At 46.6% G+C, this 19,196-nt stretch overlaps 2 protein-coding genes across 2 annotated transcripts in view; one reads left to right on the plus strand and one right to left on the minus strand.

Annotated features, from left to right (window-relative positions):
• The window catches only part of LOC107115501 (histamine H3 receptor-like), a 17,832-nt gene extending 17,632 nt beyond the window's left edge, over positions 1-200 (plus strand). The window contains exon 3 of the mRNA XM_015417221.1: positions 1-200. This exon is cut by the window's left edge and continues 682 nt beyond it. Coding sequence (XP_015272707.1) covers positions 1-200 — 200 coding nt within the window.
• A 12,675-nt stretch (positions 201-12,875) lies between these two features.
• The window catches only part of LOC107115502 (vacuolar protein sorting-associated protein 35), a gene marked incomplete at its 5' end in the record, with an annotated part of 26,528 nt that continues 20,207 nt past the window's right edge, over positions 12,876-19,196 (minus strand). Inside the window, 2 exons of the mRNA XM_015417222.1 lie at positions 12,876-13,481; positions 16,913-17,056. Of these exons, the coding sequence (XP_015272708.1) occupies positions 13,302-13,481; positions 16,913-17,056 (324 nt within the window). The remainder of the gene's footprint in view (positions 13,482-16,912; positions 17,057-19,196) is intronic.

The raw sequence follows: 19,196 nt of genomic DNA on the forward strand, positions 1-19,196 counted from the left end.
CGCTCCTGATGATCATCAGAGCGGCTTGCCACGGCCGGTGCGTCCACCACTCTCTCTATGAGGCGTCGTTTTGGCTCCTGTGGCTGAATTCCGCCATTAACCCCATCTTGTACCCATTGTGCCACATGAGTTTCAGAAAGGCCTTTTTTAAACTCTTGTGTCCCGGTAAGGCTAAAATCCACCCAAATCTATTTACGTGAGAATGTACACAGCGAGACAGCAAGTTTTACGATAGCCGTGTTAAGAAGAATACCGGCTAGAGGCTCAAGCGGGAGAGATCTGGCAAGCTGGATCTGTCCATGTTTTTTAAAAAAAGCCTTCAGACATTCTACCCTGAAAGATATAAAATCTACGGAGAACTTTTTTTTTTCAGGCGTTTTTTAGGCTGTGTTGCAAAAGTGTGCACATTCCACACGGCTCTAAGGTGCAAGACTTTGCAACCGATACCTGGCGATGCAAGCACTCGCTGTGAGAACTGGCTTGTCCAGACCCACATAGGAGACCCAGCATGTCTTCATTTTGACAGCTCCCAAGCTCCATTCAGTATGGAAACCTGGGGATATATTTACAAAGCCCGGAACTGCCAGAAACTCCCTGGTTGTCCAAACAGGAGTCTTAAGAACAGTCAACACCGCCCTTTCCAAATGAGCCTTGTATTTCTTTCCTGGAGAGGGGTTGCAAAAAACAGGATTTCTTTTAAAGCCAACTCCTAAGGATTTTAAAACTCTGCGTTTTATCCACTTCGGAGCATACGGAGTTAGGAGCAGTAGGGAAGTCCACTTGGCACCCCGGATATGTGCAAACTTCCAATGTGTTTTCAAGGACTTCTCTATTCATTTCAATGCGGCGGATCACCTTCCGCCGCACAGAACTGGGTTGCGTAACAAAAACTACCATTTCACCGCTCAAGCCTATGGACGCAAGAGCTCCCCACCTGCATCACAGCTGAAGTCCACCACAACTTCCTATTTTGCACACACTCAAATGTGAGGCTCCCGCTATATTTATATGTTTCCTTTGCAGACTCTGCCAAGAGCCCTAGAGCATGCTTTCTCAAGAGAAAGATAGGGCCGTATTACATGAAAAAGAGGAGACTGGATTTCTACCCTGCCCTTCACTACCCAAAGGAGTGGCTTACAATCCCTTTCCCTTCCCCTCCCCACAACAGACACCCTGTGAGGTAAAACAAGAAGAAGAGATTGGATTTATACCCCGCCCTTCACTACCCAAAGGTGTCTCAGAGCGGCTTACAAACTCCTTTCCCTTCCCCTCCCCACAACAGACACCCTGTGAGGTAAAAGAAGAAGAAGAGATTGGATTTATACCCCGCCCTTCACTACCCAAAGGTGTCTCAGAGCGGCTTACAAACTCCTTTCCCTTCCCCTCCCCACAACAGACACCCTGTGAGGTAAAAGAAGAAGAAGAGATTGGATTTATACCCCGCCCTTCACTACCCAAAGGTGTCTCAGAGCGGCTTACAAACTCCTTTCCCTTCCCCTCCCCACAACAGACACCCTGTGAGGTAAAAGAAGGAGAAGAGATTGGATTTATACCCTGCCCTTCACTACCCAAAGGTGTCTCAGAGCGGCTTACAATCTCCTTTCCCTTCCCCTCCCCACAACAGACACCCTGTGAGGTAGGTGGGGCAGGGAGAGGTCTCCCGAGAACTGCCCTTGAGAGAACAGCTCTGAAGGAACTTATGACTGACCCAAGGTCACACCAGGAGCTGCATGTGGAGGAGGGGGGAATTAAACCTGATTCAAATCTGCGCTCCTAATCAGTGCACCAAACTGGCTCACTGTAATGACCATTACACACTTCCCCCTCTAGAAGCGAGATGGGAGGGAAAAAAATCTAGCCCAGGTGAGAATAGACCCAATGTTCAGCCAGTTCCCTCACTGCATAGGAGGGGGAAGCCCATGACTCCTCACTGCATGTGGAGGAAGTCTCTGACTCCAGTTTGCTCTGCTGGAGCTCTCTGTTAATTTATTATTTATTTATTTATTTATTTTTCAAATTTATACCCCGCCCTCCCCAATAGGCTCAGGGCAACTTACAGAGGCAAGGCAGAACCTTGCCATAATAAAAACATCAAATGCATAATAATACAAAACATCGAATACATCTTAAAATATCCTCAGTTAAAACATAGTACTCAATACTTCCAACAGTCCCAAGATAGCAAATCATAGGTCCCAAAATTCCAAGTGGTACCACGGCTAAGTCCCACGGCTAGGGCTTCTTCAATATCCAGATGTTTCAGATGTTTCCTCAGGGCGGTGGTGGTACAGTAGGGACGGCGGCTCCTACTCGAAAGCCTGGCGGAAGAGCTCCATCTTGCAGGCCCTGCGGAACTGCATAAGGTCCCGCAGGGCCCGGATCTCCCCTGGGAGCTCATTCCACCAGGTAGGAGCCGCCACCGAAAACGCCCTGGCCCTAGTAGCAGTTAATTTGATGTCCCTAGGGCCCGGAATAGTTAACAAGTCTGGATTTCCTAGAAATACAGGCAGGACATCAGAGGACAGCCTTCTTTTGCACTCAAAGTGTCACTTCTGAAAGTGTGCGCCATCCTAGAATACCTGCAACACCAGCATAACACCATGATACTGAATTGCTTCCGCACAGCAGTTGCTGTGCTTTAGTCTACCATGCTGACCGGTAAGGACCGTGAGTTAGAAACAAGATCAGCATTGCGCTGCCTGTGCCAGTTGCCTGAAGTCTAGTTCAACGGAGTTAGCTGGATCTTCTTGCATGCCCTGACCTAGACAGCCCAGGAGAGCTCAGCCTCATCACATCTTAGAAGCTAAGCAGGGTCAGCGCTGTGTGGGAGCCCACCAAGGAAGCCCAGGGCTGCTACGCAAAGGCAGGCAATGGCAAATCACCCCTGTTCCTCTCTTGCCTTGAAAACCCAATGGGGCCGCCATAAGTCCACTGCAACTTGACAGCGCTTCCTACCACCGCCATTGTGTTGTGTCCCCAAGCCACTGGACATGCCAAACCGTAAGAATCCCTTGCATTCCCCCTGTGTGTGGTCACCGCCTTGTTTAGGCCTAGGAAGGGATGAAACCTTGGGTAAGCCTTGGGTAAGTTAGTGTGTTTCATGTGCTGAAATACTGGATGAGATGAGAACAAAGAGAGAGGGCTTTCAGCAGAGAGGGGGGGAATCCAGTTCCTAAGAGATGGTTCCAGTGGAGCTACGCGGCAGCTGACTGTGCACACCGAGGCAATGACATTGCCATCAACTGGGTTGCATAAAACCCAGAATTAACCCCTTCCGTGTCGAGAGCTATGAAATAGGATCGCCTAACATTTTAATAATAATAACTAATAATAATGCTTTCGATTTATTAATCGCTTTCCCCACAAGTGGGCTCAAAGTGATTTACAGTTACTCTTTAGACAGGGGACTAACAATGTTTCATAGACCATTGTGTTGTGTCCCCAAGCCACTGGGCATGCCAAGCCGTAAGAATCCCTTGCGTTCCCCCTGTGTGTTGTCGCCACCTCGTTTACGCCTAGGAAGGGATGAAACCTTGGGTAAGCCCAACAGCCAGTTAGTGTGTTTCATGTGCTGAAATACTGGATGAGATGAGAACAAAGAGAGAGGGCTTTCAGCAGAGAGGGGGGAAATCCAGTTCCTAAGAGATGGTTCCAGTGGAGCTACGCGGCAGCTGACTGTGCACACCGAGGCAATGACATTGCCATCAACCGGGTTGCATAAAACCCAGAATTAACCCCCTCCATGTCGAGAGCTATGAAATAGGATTGCCTAACATTTTAATAATAATAACTGATAATAATGCTTTCGATGTATTAATCGCTTTCCCCACAAGTGGGCTCAAAGTGATTTACAGTTACTCTTTAGACAGTCATTTCCCATTTTATCAACTCGCCGAGGCTTTCGAATCACTGGGTGGACGATGAGCTGGAGACAACAGGCCGGCAGCTCACACCAGCGTGGGGCTTGAACTGACACAGTTCAGATGTTAAGACAGTGGGATATACCCACTGTGCCACCGCTCCCCATTTAGCACTTGGCACCAACCCACAGTGTACAGAGCATTTGTTGGGGCTGCTCTATGAATTCAGAGAACCCACAGCAAACAGGTGGTTTTGTCAACGTCTTACCAATGAAGGGACAGAACCAGTCCATTCCTATGACTCTATAGCAGTCATCCCCAGCATGGCGCCCAGGGGCACCAAGGCACCAGCTGATGGGTGGCCTGGTGCTCATTTGCTTTGGGCAACAGATGCTTTAGAGAGCAGAAGAGACAACCCAAGCTTTCTTCTGCCTCATTGGAGGAGGAGGAGGAGATTGGATTTATACCCCACCCTTCACTACCCAAAGGTGTCTCAGAGCGGCTTACAAACTCCTTTCCCTTCCCCTCCCCACAACAGACACCCTGGGAGGTAGGTGGGGCTGAGAGAGCTCTTGACAGAAACTGCTCTTTTTCAAGGACAGCTCTTATCAGAACTATGGCTTGCCCAAGGTCATCCAGCCAGGTACAAGTGGAAGAGTGGGGAATCAAACCCAGTTCTCCCAGATTAGAGTCCGCGCACTTAACCACTACACCAAACTGGCTCTCCAGTTTGGAACAGGAGAACCCCGAAAGCACTGATGTCATAGTAGGATGGTGCTTGGCTTGTGGTTTCCCAGCCTTCTGTGGTTGGCCCCAGTACCCCATGGCATCCATTTTGGGATAGGTCCCATGTTGGATCAGGCCAATGGCCCATCCAGTCCAACGCTCTGTGTCACACAGTGGCCAAAACCCAGGGGCCATTGGAGGTCCACCGGTGGGGCCAGAACTCCAGAAGCCCTCCCACTGTTGCCTTCCAAGGACCAAGAAGACAGATCACCACTGCCCCCAGACAGAGTGTTCCCTCTAGACCTTGTGGCTAATAGCCTTCCATGGGCCTCTTGAAGCTGCCTAGGCTTGTAGCCATTGCCACTTTTGTGAACTCTCAGCCATTCTGGTCATCTTCTGGGCATGGAAAAGGGGTTGCTGGGGGTGGGGGGGAGGTATTTGTCAATTTCCTGCATTGTGCAGGGGGTTGGACTAAATGACCCTAGAGATGCCTTCCAACTCTTGTGGTTCTATGATTCTCTGTTCTCAAAATTCTAGAAGCATCCATTGGCTCAACAAGGTGGGAGACCCCCCAGCTATAGAGCAAGTTCATAGTTGAGGTGACCTTGAAGTGGAAGGGGGCAGTCTTGGCTCACACCCTCCTTAGCCGCATCCCCTCTCAACAGCCACTTGGGATGGGGGTCAAGTTCTGAATTACTTTACAGCAGAATTCCGCAACCTGTTTCAACATGTGGCTTATGACAACATCGATCTTGCTCAGCTGTCAACACATAGCTTTGGACTATAGCTCAGTGGTGTGGTACGTGGCTTGTGCATGTACAAGGCCTTGGGTTCAAACCCCCAACATCTCCCCACTTTGAAAGATCTCAAAGCTGGAAAAGACCTCCTTGAAGAAGACTGCCAGTTCAAGTAGACAATACTGGACCAACACTTAACAGAGGTGGTGGCAGCTTCAGGCATTCATCGAAACTATCTTCAGAGTATTGACTTGGTAGAATATAACCTCATTGCCTCCGTTGTAGAACTCTCTCAAGTTCAGTGTCCTAAAATGGGATTTGTGGTCCAAAGTTGCATGGAAGTACAAAAGGGTACTCCAATTACATGAATAATCATGATTATGATCCCAAGCTCTGTTTTTAGCTTTTCAAGCAATGGGGGGGGGGGGGGGGAAAACAAAAAAAATCTCAAACACGTGCCTCAAGTTGGTAATAAGCAGGCTGCGAGCTAATAAACTGAAGTTCAAACCAAGTAAGAGGGAGATGCTCTTGGTGGGTGCTTTTGTGTGCCCAGAAAAGTGGTATCAATGTGGGCTGGACAGGGTTGCTTCCCCTCCCAAGAGCCAAATTCACAGCTCTAAGGTGCTCCTAGATCAACTCTTAATTTGGAGACCCAGAAGAACCTCGGTAGCATACAGCACCTTCAGGTGGTACACCAGCTGCTGCCATTCTTGGATAAGGAGCTTTCCTGGTTCTTCACACTGTTAACATCCACGTTAACTATTGGAAACAGTGACCATTGAAAGAGCTAGTTGCAGCTTACAGACCTTAAGAACATAAGAACATAAGAGACGCCAATGTTGGATCAGGCCAAAGGCCCATCCAGCCCAACACTCTGTATCACACAGTGGCCAGAAATACCAGTGCCATCAGGAGGTCCACCAGTGGGGCCAGGACATTAGAAGCCCTCCCACTGTTGACCCCCCCAAGCACCTTCAATGGTTTTGGACCAGAACCACCCCCTTCTCCCACATGAACTTTGCCTGTGCTAGGAGGTCCTGATCCAAGTGACACCATCTTCTGAGGGGAGGCTGGTGGTGACTAGATCTTGGACCTTCTTGGCGATGGTGGCCCATGTATGGAATCCCTTCCCTGCAGAAATTCAAACGACACTAAGTCTATCATCTCTCCAGCGCACCACCAAGTCACATCTTATCCTTCCGTGCATTGGACAATTATGCGCTTTCCCATCGCGGCTGCAGCCCTTTCTGTTCCTTTTATCTTGCTATTGGTTTACAAACTTTGCATTGCTTATTTTAATTCCATTGGGGCCACCTGGAGGGATTTTGAGGCAGTGTCGAATTAAAAACGCGGGGCTCGCAACACCCCCTCCCACGCCACACGCACACTCCCTGGAATCAAGACGTCTGCTGTAAGCTGCCGATATGCATTATCAGCACGTTCCATGCACACCCCCGCCTGTGAAACAGTTTACAGTTATTAAAATAAAGTCGGTTTGTACCAAGCAGTATTTGTCAGCAATTTTTTTTAAAAAACCCTCCAATTGCAGACATTAAGCATCAGGAATGAACAATTACTGGATTTCCGGCTATTTACTCAAGTCCGAGAGAACAGACATTGTCCCCTCTAAGCAATTCGGTGAAAATCTAAATGCCTAATAAGTATGAGCACATAAACCCCTTTGATTGCTCCATGATAACTGCAAAAGCAGCAGGGATACACGGCCACCTAAGAGGTGTTAGACAACCTCAGAGAAGGAAGGTTTCCATAAGAGAATGGCCTCGATAATTATCCTGTTAGATCCAAGCAGATGGGACAGGAACTCTTCACAAAATAAAGAGGTTATTCTCCCTGAAGGAATCTTGACTCACCGTTGTTGGTGATCGTACTGAGCAAGGTTGTTTTAGAGGGTAGCCATGTTGGGCTGTGATCAGACAAGCTATTTGATACGATGTGGTTGCTGTTCCCTTCCGGATTTAAAAGGCACAACCAGACAGCCTCGTCCCTATCCCATCCTGAAGTTGATGTCCCCCGCTACCATTCCTCCCCGATTGCGTGTTTTCTGACACTGGAGGGAAGCCTGATCTTTATGGATGTAGCTGGTCGGAACTCTCCATTGTGATCTCAAGCTGTTTGGGACGTCTGAACCTTCACTTCCATTTTCACTCCTTTTTTAAAAAGGATCTTTGCACAAGGGTTTTGAATCACCGCTTGCGTGCGTCTTAGCTGCAATATTTTGTTGTGATTGGGATCCCAAGGGGGGGGGGTTAGAGTGACAAACGCAAGAAAAACGACCCTTTCCGCTGTTTCTTGGGGCGGGATGGCACTGGAAATAGTCCCTATTTAGGATCCCATACCGGCAGCCAGGATTCCAACCTGGAACTTTCCTAATACTGCTCTGGCAGGAAAGCTCTATGGGGAAAGAAAAAGCGAAAACTTCCCCATGAAATGAGTGGGAAAGGGAATAAGATCTGGCTGAGAAATACATTTGTATAGGAACCAATGATCACAGTACTTGGCGGAAGGATCGTGGAGCTGTCAAAAAGGAGTGGTGCTTCGAATACGCACTTCTGTGCATGCCCAGAAAACAAATTTTAAAAAGGATGCCACCCAAAATTACCACTCCGTGGTTACCACGTAGCAGTAATCTGAACAGTCAACCATGAGGTGAGCGCACAGTGAGGCAGGATAAGGGCAGCACATTTAAGACAAAACTCTCAGAAGCAAATAACACAAGATAAATTAGAGGCACAGCCAGACCGCACTAAGCCTGACCTCTAACCGCAGCCGTGGTCTGCAGTAGATTCGAATTCAGTACTACCTCAGAGATCAACAAGTTTTTCGGGGTATAAGCTTTAGTCAACACTCCCTTTGTCGGATACATCAGGTATCTAATGAAGGCAGCTTTGACTCTCGAAAGCATATACCCCCAATACCCTTTTTGCTGTGACATAAATCCTAAAACATGCTAAGGATCAAGAGTGTGTAGGATCTTGGACGTTTCGAGACTCTATTAGAATGAGCCAGTCAGTTCCATTCCACATTGGACCACCCTGGCAGACTTAAACCTTTTTGGACAAACAACCACCCAGTTTGGAATGGAATATCTACTTGTCATGGAAGTTCACAGCCATTTCCAGGTGCCCAATGGAGGCGGGACTGTATTGTATACGGCTCTGATTCTAAAAGTAGCCTCTGACATCAGAGATGGGGATTCTTGTGGGATTGGAGAAATCGGCTTGTCATTCTTAGAAAGGAGGCTCCACTTACCATAAATCTCATGCAATTCCGCAGGGGCTGCAAGACGGAGCTCTTCCACCAGGCCTTTATGTAGGGGCCGCCGCTCCCACCACCACCACCACCAACGGTGGAATTATCATCAAAGTTGGAGTGCCCTTGATAACCCGGCGGTAAGGTGAACTACATGGCAGCAAGACCAGCCGATTAGCTCAGACTATTTCTGCCGGAAGATACTACTACAACAACAGCAGACCATCTTGGAATTTAAAGCACTTTAATATTATTAACAGTATGTTATTGGTTGCGATTTCGTGATTTTACAGGATTTTATTGTATTTTATGTATGGGCTTATGCCCCTGTAAGCCGCCCTGAAGCCCGCTTGCGGGGAGGGCGGGGTAAAAATACCTAAATAAATAAATAAAATATATGGAGAATTGAGATTTCCCCTTGTCTTCAAGTGAAATCTGGGTTCACAGGAAGTTGGATAGGGGTTAAGGACTTCTTCAACTTTTGTTAATGCAAGGAGCTCTGCGTGTTCTCTGAAAAACCTGCTGTCGCCTAGGTAATGTGTCTTTAAGCTTAGCTGGCTCAACCATATTGTTTTTCATTTTAAACTCTCTCTGCAGTCCTTGCTGTGTGCCCTTCTCTACATTGTGTTATTTGCCCTTTTCTTGCTCTTTTGGAATCCAACTACCTTTCCACCTCTCTTGTATAACAACCTTTTTAATAAGGATTTTTTTTGTTTGTTTCACTTAGTACAATTTTTCTCTAGGATACTTCTCTTAATCTCTTCCTCCCCGTGCTAGACTGCATGGGTGCTAACTGGGTTGGTTAGAAGATATTTTGTTATTGCTCAAGTGTTGTGCTGGAAGACTACCTTCTAGGCAGGTTAGTCGTGTTCTCAGGAGGTTCTTATTGGTGGTAGCTGAATTCACTGCCACAGGAAGTGGTGGCGGCTACAAGCACGGACGGCTTCAAAAGGGAATTAGATAAGCATATGGAGCAGAGGTCCATCGGTGGCTATTAGCCACAAGGTATAGATAGGGACTCTGGGGCAAGTGATGCTCTGTCTTCTTGGTGCTTGGGGGGGGGGGGCAACAGTGGGAGGGCTTCTAATGTCCTGGCCCCACTGGTGGACCTCCTGATGGCACTGGTATTTCTGGCCACTGTGTGATACAGAGTGTTGGACTGGATGGGCCTTTGGCCTGATCCAACATTGGCGTCTCTTATGTTCTTATGTTACCAGAGCACTTTCCAAGGGACCCTTGGTCTACAGGAGTCTTCTATCACGGAAAGGCACCATTTCCCCCTTCCTAAGGTACTGATCAAGATGGACTTGCAGTATGAACAAGTTATACCCTTCCGTCCTTAGCCTGCCCAAGTGGAGCAGTCGAACTTCGGCAAATCTCCAAGAGTTATTCTATAGCTGAAAGCCAAAAGACCCTTTCTCTTAATGTCAGTGAGCCTAGCACAGAGACAGAGCAGCCAAAATAATATCCTGTATTGACATTGGGGAACATGACAGAGCTTCATTAGACCCAAACACCATAGTTTTTTGGGGTATAAGCTTTCAAGAGTCATAAGAGAATATAAGAGAAGCCATGTTGGATCAGACCAATGGCCCCTCCAGTCCAATACTCTGTGTCACACAGTGGCCAGAACCCAGGTGCCATCAGGAGGCCCACCAGCGGGGCCAGAACTCCAGAGGCCTTCCCACTGCTGCCCCCCAAGCACCAAGAATACAGAGTATCACTGCCCCAGATATAGTGAGGTCCATCAGTGGCTATTAGCCACAAGGTATAGATAGGGGCTCTGGGGTAAGTGATGCTCTGTCTTCTTGGTGCTTGGGGGGGTCAACAGTGGGAGGGCTTCTAGTGTCCTGGCCCCACTGGTGGACCTCCTGATGGCGCTGATATTTCTGGCCACTGTGTGATACAGAGTGTTGGACTGGATGGGCCTTTGGCCTGATCCAACATTGGCATCTCTTATGTTCTTAGTGTTCTATGGATACCTTGTGGCTATGGACCTCTGGCTCTATGTTTATCCCATCCTACCCAATGAAGGGAGCTTTGACTCGAAATCTTATCCCCTGAAATTCCTGTTGGGTCTCTAAGGTGTTACTGAAACCGAACCTAGCTCTTCTACTTAAAATCAACACGGCCACTCTCTGAAGATATCATTCGTGCAAATGTGCATAAAAAACAACGAAACATTGGAAGCAGGTGAATTTTTCATGGCTCTCGAGGAAAGGAGCCAAAGCTCAGCGGGAGAGCCCCTGATTTGCTGGCAGGAATTCCTAGGTTCAGTCCCAGCCAAAGAATCTCCAGATGCGAGCTCTGAGAACAACCCGCCTCTGCCTGAGGACCCGAAGAGCTGCTGCTAATAGGGATGGACATTCTGATATGATCTGGTCCAAATCTATATCCGGAGAATACCTTATTGGTGTCTTCTGGAAATACTCAGGTCTCCAAATGGTATCCAGGATGCTGGGGAATGGGTCCCCAAAAATCCCAGAAATATTTGGCTTACCCAGAAATATCAGGAGACAGCAACAAGGCTCCCAGTCCAGAACTGTTTTGTTTTTCTGGTGTGTTTGTGCCTTCCCAGGGCTTGGTATCGGCTTGCCATGCTGGTTTCACTTTCTGTCCTTTTAAATTGGTTTTGCAGTGCAGTATTCTTTGCACAAGTTGCTTCATGCCGGGTTGGCTTTTTTTGCAGTGGATTCTCAGGTTTGCCACTGCCTTTCATTCTCAGTTGTATATTGGTGTAGATGCTCTGATTTTACACTTGTTGGGCTGTGGGTCATTCCTGTTCTCTAGTCTGACATTGGGCTGGATTCTTGGGTTGTCACCTTGTTGTTAGGCTTGCCACACCGTCCTGCGGTTCTGCTGAAACTTCCTGGTTCTGCACCGGTTCTTTGGGTTTGTTGGTTCTGTCTGTAGGCTTCTGGCTAGAAGTGTTACTTTGCTTGCTCGTCACTGTCTTTGGCTATTCTTTGCCCTGGAGAAAGTATTGAATTCCCTCACATAACAATGGGGAATGGCTGGGGGCACCTCCTTCAGGCGCCCATAAAATTGGACCGCTTGGTCCAATTCACTTGAAATTTGGAGTTATTTAAAGGACAGGCACCAGCAGCCAAATAATATCAGAATTGCCCCCCCCCCAAATAAAACCCAGATCCAAATACCAAACAGGTATTTGGAAACTGGGAATACCAGCATTTTTCGGCTCAGATACTGATTTTTTTTTCAGGCTGTGCATCCCTAGCTGCCAAACACAGCAGAGACCACACTGAACTAAACCAACTAATGCCATGTCTTGGTCAGCGTTTCCTCTAAGATGAGTTAGTGTGAGCTAGCTCAGAGTTTTTTAGCCTCCGGCTCACACATTTTTGTCTTAGCTCAGGAAGGATGGCTCCAGAGTGAACTGATTTATGCAGTAGCCAAATTGCTCACTCACAACTTTAATGCCAGTAGCTCACAAACTGAGAGCCAGTTTGGTGTAGTGGTTAAGTGCGCGGACTCTAATTTGGGAGAACCGGGTTTGATTCCCCACTCCTCCACTTGCACCTGCTGCCATAGTTCTGGCACAGCTGTTCTTGAAAAAGAGCAGTTTCTGTCAGAGCTCTCTCAACCCCACCTACCTCACAGGATGTCTGTTGTGGGGAGGGGAGGGGAAGGGAAAGGAGTTTGTAAGCCGCTCTGAGACTCCTTCGGGTAGTGACGGGCAAGGTATAAATCCAATCTCCTCTTCTTCTTCAAAGTAGAATTTTTGCTCACAAGACTCCACAGCTTAGAGGGAGCAATGGTCTTGGTATAAAGCAAGTTCATAGGTTCCTCTACAGTTGATGGAAGTATTAGGTGCAAGTGATACCAGAAGACAGACCGAGTCACTTGTTAATAGCAACTTTTAATGTTTTCACTGGTGCAAATTCATGATAGAACTGTGTAATGCATTCCCTCCCCCCCCCCCTCGGCCAACTTTACAGTAACGAGGGTTATACGTAGAACTATACAGACCACGATTTATCAATTACTTTTTCTTAATACTAAGTGGAAACGAAAGTTATTGTCTTGATAAATAATGCACTGTGTAACGTAGCGGCTCTCACCGAATGTCACAGAGCCTCCGTATGCAAAATATAGCTTCTGGGTTTGGAGTCGGTTGCCTCAACTCCAAGAACATGCATTAATATATCCGGGGGGGGGGGAACTGGACATAACCTTGAGCTGCATTGTAAAAAGAAAAGAAAAAAAGCTGAACCCCGCATACAGGAAAATGGGGGGGGGGGGCTCTGTAAAAATAGTAAAAATAAATCAAATACACATCTATAACACTTGAAAATAGAAAGCCAGATTAGATGTTAGAGGAAGGGGGGGGGTGAACGGAGCAAAAGAATTGGGAGGAGACAGAAACGAGACCACAGAAGACAGAAGGGGAAATGCCTCGCACGTTTTAAACCGGAGGACTTCAGTCATGCTAACTTTGACGGTTATCGATCCAGCCGCTGGTCCAGACTGCTGGAACGTTCCGAAGAAGCAGTGTTTGGAAGCGCGTAGCTGAATGAGTCACAGGGCAGCAGGGGCAGGAAAGCAACTGGGTAGCCTAAGTTGGCACTTCCGAAAGGCACAATCTATGAATTCTAGCATAAGGGGGGTGGGGGGGGAATCATGTACTGTGTATAAATGAGAAAGGTGAAGCAGAACGGGGCGCTCGCGGGCTCTTTGTTTTCTTCTTCTAAATGACCAGCCCTTCATAGATGGGCCCTTCGGACTCCGGGGACTCTCTCCTCAACCGCAAGTGCTCCAGCGTGTTGTGAAAGTGTTTGTTGATTTGCTCCGTTTCCTCAGTCGATTCCAGGTTCGGAAGATCTTCCCGGATTTTTTGAATGAGCTGATTCAAAACCTGAATTGTCACCTGGATACAGAGAACACAAAAAGGGAAGGGGGGGGGGGAGAATTAGTCCAGAGATCGTTATGACAACCTGGAGAAAAGAAAGAGCGCTTTCAGCATATCAGGAGAGAGGAGAGGCTTTAGTTGGGCTGGGGAATTAATTTCGTGGCCCACAAGGGCCACGGGCACACTTGTGCTTAGTGAAGCATAAAAACTAAGCACCGAATTGAACTACCGATGGGCATCCGAGCCATGTTCAAAGGATCTCTAACCCCCACAAAAAAACTCCCAGAAGATTAGCAATGGCAGACGTTTCCTGCAAAAAAAAGTTCAGCTTGTGCCCACGGTGATCCGATTTTCCTCCAAGAGGAATCCAACAGCATCCCAAGCACTGCACACATAGCTAAGCTTTACACGCAAACACGGGCAACGGAATCTCAACAAACTGCAAGCGTGCTGCGAGGCGTCTCCCAGAGGCAGCAACCTGGAGTAAAGGAGGGACAGAAAGCAAACTGCGCCTCACCTTTTCCCACTCTGTAAACCCTGACCCCAGATGTTTCCAACCATGTGGTTTCACACATGCATTGGCCACCTTCCCCCATTCCTGTACCCTCTCTCCTTGCCACCTTGCCACTGTTGTCCTCCCACATTAATACACCTTTGCTTCAATTCTCCCCTTTCCCAACAGGGGACTGGCCATTAAAGCCACTGGGAAAAGTCCTGGAGGGCCGACGGCCAAGCAAGAGGTGGCCGAGCCTTATGTGGGGCGGAGCATGAAGGAGGAGGGACCTGGATGAGCTGTGTACGGAGAAGGCTGGCTGGGCAGGCTTTTCCTCCCTCCCTTGGGGAGTGGGTCCGGGGAGCAGGGCCCTTTCCCCCCTCCCAGTCCGCACCTACCCGTCTCATACCATTTTATAGGGAAGAAGTGGCAGGCGTTTACACATAACATTTAGTCTGACAGGGCTCTTCTTGTAGAAAAAGCCCAGCAGGAACTCATTAGCATAATAGGCCACACCCAACAGCAGGAACTCATTAGCCTATTAGGCCACACCCTGACAGCACCGCTCATTAGCACATTAGGCCACACCCCCATGTTACCAGAAGTGTAACTAATGAGTTTCTGCTGTTGGGTGTGGCCTATTATGCTAATGAGTTCCTGCTGGGCGTGGCTAACTTGGGAGCCAGCCGGAACTCCGTTCCTCTGCGTTCCTGCCCCAAAATAGCCCTGGTCTGGAACCTCAGAAACCGAAGCACGGCTGTCTTCTTCGCTACAGCATCACTTACCGCTTCGTTCTCCTTTTCGTAGAAGTAGATGTATCTGTTCAGGATCTCGATGAAGAGCTGGACTTGGAGAGAGGGGTCCATGCACTGGTTGGCGATCTTCAGTGCCTTCTTCAGGCACTCCATGACCCTCTTCCCGCCATGGAGCTAAGGCAGAGAGATAAAGAGACAGGCTGGTCTCACTTCCATATCAACACGTTCACCGAGCTCCCCCATAAACCCTTCATGAACCCCCTAAAGTCAGGCCCCTTTGCTTTGTTCCACCTCTTTGGGCTAGCAAGACTTTTTAAAGGCACACTGAAAATCTATTATCACAAACAAAAGATGTAACACGACGCATAACATTTCATACTCCCAACTATAGAAAAAAGCCCAAAAAGGTGTTTGCAACAACTCACAAACAACTCACAAAACACACGTTAGCCATAGCCAGAAATACCATAGCCGCGGCGTAGCTAGACAAACTTCCCCCCACGATCCAATCCTGGCAAAATCGTATTTGGGACCACTTCATTCTGTCCAAAATATCATTTAGCACACTCAATCTTTCCTCCAGCAAGTTTGAAGAAAAATTTATAGCATCCTGGTATTCACTCATCCTAAGGAGCCTTAGGCAAAGGCTCCGAATCAGGGGGCGCACCGGGGAGTAGCCTCTTTACCAAACCGAAGGTCGGAAAATTGAGGCTTTCCCCATGCCCCGACGGCCCCGCCGCGCTGTGCCCCGAATGGGGACTTAGCAACGCCACCAGACCATCGGAGTGGTAAAGCGATGAAGTATAAAAGAGAGAAGACATCCAGCTACAAACTGTGAGTTGACGATCGAGAAAGAAAAAGTTTTAAGCGCACCCCCGTTTGAATAAGCGCTTGGGTGGAAGACGGAAAATCTGTTATCACAAACAAAAGATATAACACGACGCATAACATTTCATACTCCCAACTATAGAAAAAGCCCAAAAAGGTGTTTGCAACAACCCACAAAACACACGTTAACCATAGCCAGAAATACCATAGCCGCGACGTAGCTAGACAAACTTCCCCCCACAATCCAATCCTGGCAAAATCGTATTTGGGACCACTTCATTCTGTCCAAAATATCATTTAGCACACTCAATCTTTCCTCCAGCAAGTTTGAAGAAAAATGATTTTAAATCTGCCTGTAAAGATATATGTATTTATTAGATGACTGTTGCCTTAAAAGATGTTTTGTAGTGTGTAATACAGTTCTCTGGCATCTTCAGCCTGGACATAGTTAAGCATTAATGTTTTTGCTAACCTATTTTTGTACTTCATCTGCAGACATCTACTGTGCTTACCTTGTATTGTTATTAAATTCTTAAATAAAAATTATAAATAAAAAAATGAAATCACAAAACACAAAGAAACACTTTTTCTTACCCCAGTATCCAAAAACATGAACAGTGACCAAGTCCCGATACATTTATCTAAACACTGAAAATTATCTCTCTGGATAATCTTAATGTCAGTTCACTTAATAAGGCAGCAGAAAAGAGCAAGGCTCCAGTAACACCTTAAAGATTAATAGAATATTTCCCCTTTCCCTTTCTCTGTGCATAAACTAATACAATTCTTTTAAAACATACACTCCTGAAAAAAATGATCTTTTTTTTAATACCATACTTTTTATTAGGTATAAGAATAAATGAACAATTGGTGGATACAAGAAAGGGGACCCGCGGAAATCGCGGGGGGGAGAGAAGCGGGGGAGCTCCATGCAGAGCAGGTGGAGGAGGCCTCACTGTTCCCCCCCTCCAGGCCGTTACTGTTACTGTATTCTATTTTAATTTTCTACTTACTAATTAACTCCAATCACCACATTTGATTTTCTACTTAATAATGTCTACTTAACAATTAGGACCAATCACCACAGTTATAAATTTCATTAACCTCCACTGATCCCTAATCAACTATTTTGTTCACCTCCACTGATCAACTATTGTACAAAATAATCAATTAAATAATTAATTAACAATGAAGATATAGCATCCAAGTCTCTGCATCAATTCATTAACTGTAACTAATAATCATATGGTACCACAATCTAACTTGGGAGCCAGCCGGAACTCCGTTCCTCTGCGTTCCTGCCCCAAAATAGCCCTGGTCTGGAACCTCAGAAACCGAAGCACGGCTGTCTTCTTCGCTACAGCATCACTTACCGCTTCGTTCTCCTTTTCGTAGAAGTAGATGTATCTGTTCAGGATCTCGATGAAGAGCTGGACTTGGAGAGAGGGGTCCATGCACTGGTTGGCGATCTTCAGTGCCTTCTTCAGGCACTCCATCACCCTCTTCCCGCCATGGAGCTAAGGCAGAGAGATAAAGAGACAGGCTGGTCTCACTTCCGTATCAACACGTTCAGCGAGCTTCATGAACCCCCTAAAGTCAGGGCCCTTTGCTTTGTTCCACCTGTTTGGGCTAGCAGGACTTTTTAAAGGCATACTGAAGATCTATTATCAGAAACAAAAGATGTAACACGACACATAACGTTTCATACTCCCAACTATAGAAAAAAGCCCAAAAGGGTGTTTTGCAACAACTCACAAACAACTCACAAAACACACGTTAGCGCCCAAAAAGGTGTTTGCAACAACCCACAAAACACACGTTAACCATAGCCAGAAATACCATAGCCGCGACGTAGCTAGACAAACTTCCCCCCACAATCCAATCCTGGCAAAATCGTATTTGGGACCACTTCATTCTGTCCAAAATATCATTTAGCACACTCAATCTTTCCTCCAGCAAGTTTGAAGAAAAATTTATAGCATCCTGGTATTCACTCATTAGCTATACGGCTGGATCTGATGTAATTCCAGCAAATCCTTTATACAAATCAATGATATACTTTTGAAACTTGCACCTGAAACATTATTTGGCTTCGATCTAAGATCATATCTGAAGTTACATTCAGAACACTGATTTTAAATCTGCCTGTAAAGATATATGTCAATGATATACTTTTGAAACTTGATATATATGTATTTATTAGATGGCTGCTGCCTTAAAAGATGTTTTGTAGTGTGTAATACAGTTCTCTGGCAACTTCAGCCTGGACATAGTTAAGCATTAATGTTTTTGCTAACCTATTTTTGTACTTCATCTGCAGACATCTACTGTGCTTACCTTGCATTGTTATTAAATTCTTAAATACAAATTATAAATAAAAAAAATTAAATCACAAAACACAAAGAAACACTTTCTCTTACCCCAGTATCCAAAAACATGAACAGTGACCAAGTCCCGATAACACTGAAAATGATCTCTCTGGATAACAATATTGTCAGTTCACTTAATAAGGCAGCAGAAAAGAGCAAGGCTCCAGTAACACCTTAAAGATTAATAGAATATTTCCCCTTTCCCTTTCTCTGTGCATAAACTAATACAATTCTTTAAAAAAAAAAAAGATTAATAGAATATAGGGCAGGGGATGAGCTTGCTCACTTCTTCAAGTAACTGAAAAAGTGAGCAGTGACTCACAAAAGCTCCTACCCTGCCACCAATTTTATTAGTCTTTACACTGCTACTGGACTCTTGCTCTTTTCTAAAGGTAAAGGTTTCCCTTGCTCGAAAGGCAGTCAAATCCGACTCTAGGGTTGCGGTGCTCATCTCCGTTTCAAAGCCAAAGCGCCAGCGCTGTCCGAAGACGTGGTCATGTGGCCAGCATGACTAAACACCAAGGCGCACGGAACGCTGTTACCTTCCCACTGAAGTGGTACCTATTTATCTACTTGCAATGTCTTGCTTTCGAACTGCTAGGTTGGCAGGAGCTGGAACTAGAGACGGGAGCTCACCCCGTCATGCAGTAGAAAATGCTCCTTGCTCTTTTCTACTGCTACAGAAAGACTAACACGGCTACCCACCTTAATAAGGCAGTATCCCACACAGAATGAACCAAGATCTATGGGAGAGGGCTTGAGCTGTGCGGCCTGCTATGTAGCCTGCACCCTTTGGGATCACCGACCTACACAGTAGAAAAGAGCAAGCGTCCAGCCATACCTTAAGGCTGACAAAATTCAAGGCAGACTGTGAGCTTTCGTGAGTCACTGCTCACTTCTTCAGATACAACTAGGATGGGAGTCCATCAGATGGACTCCCACTCTATAAGGCAGCAGAAAAGAGCAAGGCTCCAGTAACACCTTAAAGATTAATAGAATATTTCCCCTTTCCCTTTCTCTGTGCATAAACTAATACAATTCTTTTTTTAAAAAAAGATTAATAGAATATAGGGCAGGGGATGAGCTTGCTCACTTCTTCAAGTAACTGAAAAAGTGAGCAGTGACTCACAAAAGCTCCTACCCTGCCACCAATTTTATTAGTCTTTACACTGCTACTGGACTCTTGCTCTTTTCTAAAGGTAAAGGTTTCCCTTGCTCGAAAGGCAGTCAAATCCGACTCTAGGGTTGCGGTGCTCATCTCCGTTTCAAAGCCAAAGCGCCAGCGCTG

The sequence above is a fragment of the Gekko japonicus genome, unplaced genomic scaffold (genome assembly GCF_001447785.1).
Source record: "Gekko japonicus isolate JY-2015 unplaced genomic scaffold, Gekko_japonicus_V1.1 scaffold1505, whole genome shotgun sequence".
Classification (NCBI taxonomy): domain Eukaryota; kingdom Metazoa; phylum Chordata; class Lepidosauria; order Squamata; family Gekkonidae; genus Gekko; species Gekko japonicus.